The sequence below is a fragment of the Cicer arietinum genome, chromosome 2 (assembly GCF_000331145.2).
Source record: "Cicer arietinum cultivar CDC Frontier isolate Library 1 chromosome 2, Cicar.CDCFrontier_v2.0, whole genome shotgun sequence".
NCBI lineage: Eukaryota > Viridiplantae > Streptophyta > Magnoliopsida > Fabales > Fabaceae > Cicer > Cicer arietinum.
In genome coordinates, this window is record NC_021161.2 from 49,255,718 (window position 1) to 49,263,740 (window position 8,023).

The following is an 8,023-nucleotide window of genomic DNA, read 5'->3' on the forward strand; positions in this document are numbered from 1 at the left end:
AAATATCCCTAGTCTTATATTTAATTTTTATTACCCGTTTCGTATCTTTGATTAACATTGACTTTTTTTATTAGTTGTGCTATTTTCATTTTTTTCCTACGTTTGAGAAATCATACATAAATTAAGTTAACTTATGACAAAAAATAATTTTAACATATGTAATCTCAATTTACATATAATTTATCTTTAAGATTTTCAAATGTTATGTCAATTTAATTTACTTAAATGTACCAACCACCAGAACGTGACGTATGAGAATTTAAAAAAATTTATAGTAATTTTTATATTGACATACAAAATTTTCTTTATATTAATTCACCAAACTATCGTTAATTGTGTATGTATTGAATTTATTTTTGCGTAAACTTAGTTAACGTCTGTATTCGTGAATTCATGTTACATATATATAGATGACCTCAATCAATATATATCTTTACCACATTGAGAAAAATGGATCCCGGAAAATTTATGGAAAACTGGAACCAACAATAGGCAAGAAAAAATAGGTTTGAATTTGTAGTTGAGAAGAAGAAAAAGACAACTTTTCTTACTTAAAAACAAAAGAGAGAATGACAGTTTTTCATACGTATCTTCTTTTTCTTGATATTCTGGGTCATTCTTTGCTCAATAGATGAATTTATTTTCCTCCATTTTTTATTAAAAATAGTAAAACTAGGTTAAATAATATTGCCATTAAAATTGGTTGAAAATCTATCCATCAAACTTAATTCAACTAATAAAACATCCATATTATTAGTTTCATACTTAACTCAACTCAATTATAAACAAATATTTGTATTATTTCATCTACGGATAAAAAAAATTAACTGAAAATGCAAAAAGATCTTCACATGTACATGTATCAATTAAATTCTAACATTTTATTCTTTTATTCTTTCTCAAATTCAACATTTTTATCTTGTTATTAGTGCATATTAAGAATGTAATTAATATAGAAAAAAAAAGAATGTAAGGAATATATATTACTAATATAGTTTCTTTACAAAGCTTTTATTTAATTTTGGTAACTTTGCAAAGCTTTTATGATATCTATTTGCTAAATAGTACTGTAATAATAAAATTAATTACCATAATATTATTTTAATTTTTATAATTAAATTTATTTTTATTACGATTAATTATTTAATGGTACATATTTTTTTTAATTAAAAAAAATTAATGATATATAGAATTAGAGAGAAGAGATTTTGTGTATTGTGTGCTTGAGTTCATTTCCCTGAACTCTGAAGGTTGGCGAGTCTGTGAAGTTTTTCCATTCACAAAGAGAAAAGGTGTAACAGTCAACCATTACCATTACCATGGATGAAGCTGAATTTCAGCGCCTTCTTCAACTATTCCCTGTTGTTCGCTCTCGTCATTACTCTGTACCTCTCTTTCTCTCTCTAGTATTTGTGTTTTTTAGGGTTTATTAGAACGTTATGGGTTCTCTTTGATTTTTGATTTCTATTACTCACTGTCACAAATCTCACTTCCATTTTGTTTAAAGTTTCGATTTTTAAGATACCCATGTTGTCAATTTCGTGATTTACATGCTGCTTCTTATGCCCATTTGCTTATACTTTGGTGTTAGATTAGCCCAATTGAGCAGATGACGGAAACAAAACTGAGAGGGGTTTCGTATGAGATTGAGATCTTAATTATGTCCATATATGAATTGGGTTTATTTGATAATAAGGATGTGTTCCAGTTTTGAAGTAGGGGAATTTAATAATTGATGCAAAAGAAATTTTGTGAAATACTGTTGTTTGTTTCAACTAGGTAATGAAGTTACAGACTATGCAGCACATTGTATTTCATATTGAAGGTGTATCTGAGCCAATCTGACATCCACATATGTGGTTACATTCAATCATTTTCATTTTCTCAAATGTTATGGTGTCTGCTAGTTAGTGTTAGTGATCGTGTTTGTATCAGTGCTTCATAGGTTACATAGGCTTTTGTATGAGCAATGAGGATATACTCTATGGGAAACTAGGCATTGAATTTATAACTTTTTGTTCCATGTGGCGGCTGACAGCCAAAATATATAACTTTGTGAATCTCTATGGTATCGATGTTCTATGATGTGGGGGTAGATGATTGGTAACGGTGCCGTCTTTTTGAGTTTCCATTATGTGGGAATTGCCTTAAGAATGCTAGGATATGTCCGAGGAGTTGTCTGAACTGATATAGTAATAGTATTATCTCATTTTGCTTTGTTTTTCATTTGAGGAAATGATTGGAATAATTTCCCATGTTTTCTCCATTTGCATATGTAATATGTTGGAAGACTTCAGCATTTTATTTTAAATTTAATTTTATGAATTTGAAATGCTGATTCCCACAGCATACTCTGAAACTACATGAAGCAAATTCAAATTTTGGATTTTGTAGTTCAAATACTTTACAAGATTCTGTAATTGAGAATACACTGGGGAACCTAATTCACAACTGTTAAATTTCAGGAAGAACAATCATCATCCAGACAATTAGCATCTGGATCTGGATCTCAGTCTGCGCAGGAAGAGGTAGTAGCGCTGAAACTGCTGTATCCATTGATGTTTGTGTAAATATATCATGCTGTCTTAACAAATTCATCACTGCAGCTAAATGAATGGCATGATGCATGGAATGAAAATGATAAGGGTTTTGTGAATCAAGGAATCAACAAACATGGTATCACATATAACCTTTATTATTTGACAAATTTATTCTGCCTATTATATTTATTTTGAAAGTTTTGATCACCTTAGATTTTCGACAAAGTATATCAAATTTCACAAGTTTATGAGAAAGATAGTTAATTTTGTTACGACAATCAACTGGATTGTGTTTTCTAAATTAATGATTTGCTTTTATGAATTCTTTTTCAACTGACAGATTCATTTTGGAGCAAGCTAAAGTCAGAGGCTGCTAAAAAGGTATTTTAAATGAACATGTTTACTTTTACATGCATACTGATTTTTGTATTAGAGTTGTTGAATTGTTAAAACTATTAAAAAGGGAACACGGCACATTTTGATTGGAAATTTTATTGCGCTCTTGTTTACTTCCTTCCTTACTTTTGAACCTATACAACAACACAATAGGCTTTGACCTTAAAAGTTTGAAGCTTATAATTCTCTTCATATTCAATTCTAAAGGTTTATTTTCCCAGACAGCACTTTCATACCCACTTTGAATTGCTTCAATTTTCATTTATGCATTAGTTAATTATTATATTCTTTTTGTTGATGATTTTGTAAAGATAGGGGAGAAGCATTCTAATGTAATATAGATAGGCTTTTGTTGTTGTAGGAGAGAAGCATTTTAGTTTATCATTTTATGTATGAACATACTATATATGTATACGTTTTCTTTTTCTCAAATTGCACTCAGAAATAGAGAGAAACGAGAAGTGAGGTGTGTGTGTGTTTGTTGGATTACAGTTATTGTAAATAGCAGTTATAACGGCACTTTAGTTCTATAGTGTAGTGGAATTTAAACAAATCGCTATTGTTCCACGATTTGCTATTTAGTACAATAGCGGCGTTATAACACTGTTGTGTAGTATAATTTGAACAACCAGCTATTTTCTACAATCTGCAATTGACAATACGAATTTGGGTGTTATATCATAGTATTTGTGCTATAACTGTAATGGTGATGTTACAGAGGATTTATGTCATTTACCTGTCACTGTTAAATCAGCTGTCAATAATACTTAGAATGAGACTCGGCTCATTGGTTCTAATGTTTCAACAGGTTGGTAAAGAAGAAGCGGAGAGATTTTGCAAGGCGTTCCAACAAGTTCATAAGAGACTAGTATGTATAAAATGATTATCATTTTTTTGCCATTGTTTTATAGAAAATATTATCGAAGACATTTGTTTGTAGAAAAGTATATTTGTTTATTTAATATAAAAATGATTAGGAAGATAATTTGTTGAACTGCAGATTTACAACAAATATAAAGAATAATACATTGTCTCCATGAAATTCATGAAAATATAAAGGAATCTAAAATGATGTTTCTCATGAAACAAATAGAAACTGAGTTTATGTTGTTATTATATTGTATCTAACACAAATTTATTTTCTTGTTTTATTTCTTTAGGTCAACGGAGAGTTGAGTTTAGACGCTGCTCGAAATTTTGTAAACTCGTCCTAATGTTGCAAAGAATTACATGCATTCCTTTGACACATTTCCTCGTAATTCGAAATTCAGCCATTGTAATTCATTTGCACTGTATCAAAGTAGTTGTCAATTTAATTCTGTGACATTTTGAGTAGTAAAGATGGTGTGGGAATCCTAGACCAGCAATCGTATTAGAATGGTAGAATGTATCATGCAAATGTGGGAGTTTCTTTCTTCTTACTCAGAACTATATTTAAATATGTTTAAATCTGTATCCACAAAAATATTCAAAGAAGGAAATAGAATACATTGTTAACTGTTTGACAGAAGATAATAATCTAGCCTACAACAGGTCTAGGTCAGGTCAAACTTATATTTTTAAATGGACAAGATTAATGTTTTTTCATAAGCCTGGTTAACTAAAAGTCTAAGTTTTAGGCCATCAAAATAACAGTTTATTTCCACCCTTTGTCTCATCTCATGACTTCAAGTATCACTTTTTTTCCTTCACAATTTGTAGTTTAGCGTGCCCAGAGTTTATCCTGTTTGACTTATCATCTTTTATCCTATTTAGGGGTTGATGAAATGATAGACTTTTAAATAAACTAACAGATATAAGGTGATCTTTTTACTAAAAATGAGATAAGTTGTTGTGATTTTGTTGTCTATGTGTCAATTTAAACATGCACTAACTAAGAAGTTGTGGCTTTGTACAAGATTGATCTTAAGCAAGATAGATATTGAAATACCAATTTAGTCTCTTGAATTGTTATTGCCAGATAATTTGGTTCAAGAATATTGTATGATCACACTTTTCCCCTCATGAAATTTCACAAGGGATCTATTTCCATTTGGTTTTTGTGATTAGCCAAATTTTAAAATGATATTGAAATTGAAAATTCAATTACATGAGTCTTTTTGTGGGTCAATTTACTCAATAAAATTGTCTCAAAATGTATAATGTGGTATAAGTTTTTCACTTTTGAAATTGTTATTTTTAGAGACTTAAATTAGTGATTCACTCAATCAACCGCCATAGAATCACATTTATTTTGAAATCAATAGAAGAAACATGGTAACATAAAATCACATTTAGGGGTAGTAGTATGTTTGACCGATTGACAATAGTTTATGACCTAATTTATGATCGGTTAGGTTAGATTTTTATTTAAATTTTATATAGCTTTAAAAACTCTAAGATAGGTTAGGTAAGATTTTTATTTGTTTTTTATATAGCTTTAAAAACTCTATGATAGGTTAGGTTAGATTTTTTTTTTTTTTACTTTTTTTATATAGTTTTAAAAACTAGACTTCTAACCCTTAAAAAGGTCTTTTAAGTCTATTAGACCATCCTACTTAAAAAAATATAAATAATATTTTTATTGCTACTACTATCATTGTATTTTTTTGATGTATTTACTACTATCATTATTGTAATATTAAGTTTTGTACTTTGTGATAGATCATAAATTTATGAACATTTCCTGTAATTTAAATATACTCGCTTACATCAATTATAACATATTTAAAAATACTATTATAAAATAGAATTAAAATAAAATGTCATAATGTTAGATTCTCTAAAAAGTTATTTTAGATATCAAAATAAAACTTAAATTTATTGATATATTAACTTTTGAGTGTATTTTAAAAAAAAAATATATATACACTATTAACCACTTAAATGATGTCGACTTTAGTAAAAAAAAATACTTTTAAATAAATTTTCATACTTTTAAATAAATGATGTAGACTTTAGTTATGCTTGCACTTGTGTTCAACAATATCCTATCATGCATTGATAATTTGATTCTTAATAAAATGCATTAGAAATTTGTCAAATGGCAGTAAGTGCCCTAAAAATATTTAATAACAAATCAAATATAAAAATAGTCAATTAAAAATTTATTGAAAATTGTAGTTTTAACTATTTAAATTTTTTAAAAATTTACGTGACGCAACAAGTATAGAGTGAAATCAACTTGCTATTTTACTACGGAGCAATTGGGCAATGGCGCGACAACAATTTAAAGTTGCAGTCGCGCCTGTTCTATTGTCCGTGGCCAAGTTTGCAAATGCAGCAGCCGTCTCATGGCACAAGCCGTCAGTTGATGATGCTGCAATTCTCAAGGAAAAAAGTTTCTTTGGAGTTGGGATGTGTTTGAGGAATGACAATGGTTTTTTTTCTTTCTTTCTTTCTGTGCCAAGACAGCTTGGTTCGAGGGTATCCCACCACAAGAGGAAGCTGAAGTATAAGGGTTAAAAGAGGCTTTGAGTTGGGTTGAGGAGCTGGGTTATGCTACAGTGCTCATAGAAATTGATTCGTACTAGTTTAGTCAACTTTGATAACTTTTATTAGGTAAGTAAATATTGTTGCTAACTTGTTACTATGAGGGTCAATATTGTATGCTAGTAGTCACATACGCTTTGATTATATTTCATTTTCGCATTGAAGTTATTATTTTAAATGAAATGAACTCTCAATAACATATGGTTTACACATTATATCTCTCACTAATAAATTCTAACACTAGATTCTTTTCTTTTGTCTCCATCACAGTGGGGTGGTTTAAGACTTTTTTTTTGTCTATACTTGTACCTCTAGATCGTTTTTTCTTTCATTTTATTTAAATAAGTAGCTTCCACATAAATTTAGTTTTTTTTTTCATATTTTTGCTTCGATTCCGTCGTTTGATAGTGACTTTTTTTTCCCTTTCTTGGTACAATATTTTTGTTTTGTTTTGATGTTATGTTCGATTTGATTCAGATTGATATAATAACTTTGATCTATTATAAATTTCAATCAATTAATGACTTTAGTGTCATAAATATTACAGATCCAAAGACATAAGTATTTCAGATACTTTAATTTTATCATATTTGTAGACATATTACCGTTTTACACTATTAAATTAGGTGATGTGAGTTTGTTCGCATATTTATCATTTAAGTTTTTAACAAATTTAAATTTATATTGCATCGATATATTCTATAATTTGAATCAATTAATATAATTTCTTTGTAGTTAAAAAAAAAAGAAAAAACTAATGCATTTTTAGTCCCCTTATTTAGTTTAAAATTAACTTTTAATAACGTGACACAACTGAATTGCATGAATAGAATCGTCTTTAACGTTATTATCTTTTTCTTCATCTATACTTGTTTATGTTATTACTAACAAATGCTTGAAACTTTGTCGAATAAAAAATAAGAAAATTAATCATAATTAATTACATGAATTTGATTTTTTTTTTATGACATAGTTGCCAATACATACATGCAAAATCATAAAAAATGAAGGAAAAAAACTTCCATTTTTATTCGCCCTAGGTTTTTGATAGCAACAACTTTAGAATTTTTATGTAAAAAAAATTAAGAGATTTCAAAAATCAAAAGAAAAAAAATTGCAATTAATTGTTGTCAAAATTGAAATAAATGACTAGTAGTGCAAATATAATATAGTTTAAATGATTATATTGGTTAACAAACTAAAACTAAAATAGGTAAAATTATATCTTAGGCCATTTAAATTTATTTTATCTTAATTCAATCTTTTAAGTATTTGCATCGTTAATTTATCTCAATTTCGACAATTATTAATTCAATTGAAGATTTATAATTATTTAAAATTCCACCAAATACTACATATATTTCTAATATCAATCTTTCATAAAACATTTATAAATCTCATAAATTATCTATTTTTCTTAATTTTCTCTAGTTCAATTTAAACACATGAAATTTCAAAAACAAAATAATAAAATTCGTAAGTAAAGATTAACTTTAACTTGACAAAGTAGATTGGACCACGCAAGGGGCATATAAATAAATAGCTACCAACTGAGAACTACCTTATGTCTGTCTCTCTGTGGAATTGAATTGAATTGAATTGAAAGTTGAAACAAA

At 28.0% G+C, this 8,023-nt stretch overlaps 1 protein-coding gene across 1 annotated transcript; it reads left to right on the forward strand.

Annotated features, from left to right (window-relative positions):
- The first annotated feature begins 1,202 nt into the window (after nt 1–1,202).
- On the forward strand, nt 1,203–4,357 carry LOC101498229 (uncharacterized). Its single transcript, XM_004491163.4, has 6 exons — nt 1,203–1,385; nt 2,466–2,528; nt 2,607–2,676; nt 2,881–2,921; nt 3,745–3,804; nt 4,097–4,357. Exons 1-6 carry the CDS (start codon nt 1,320–1,322, stop codon nt 4,148–4,150), a joined length of 354 nt encoding a protein of 117 aa, XP_004491220.1. The 5' UTR covers nt 1,203–1,319; the 3' UTR covers nt 4,151–4,357.
- The last annotated feature ends 3,666 nt before the right edge of the window (nt 4,358–8,023 follow it).

Bases quoted from the DNA above. Each gene is read 5' to 3' on its own strand.
- LOC101498229 (XM_004491163.4), top strand. From the start codon at position 1,320: ATGGATGAAGCTGAATTTCAGCGCCTTCTTCAACTATTCCCTGTTGTT. The intron at 1,386-2,465 runs GTACCTCTCTTT...GTTAAATTTCAG, and splicing joins TTCGCTCTCGTCATTACTCT to GAAGAACAATCATCATCCAG. The intron at 2,677-2,880 runs GTATCACATATA...TTCAACTGACAG, and splicing joins TCAAGGAATCAACAAACATG to ATTCATTTTGGAGCAAGCTA.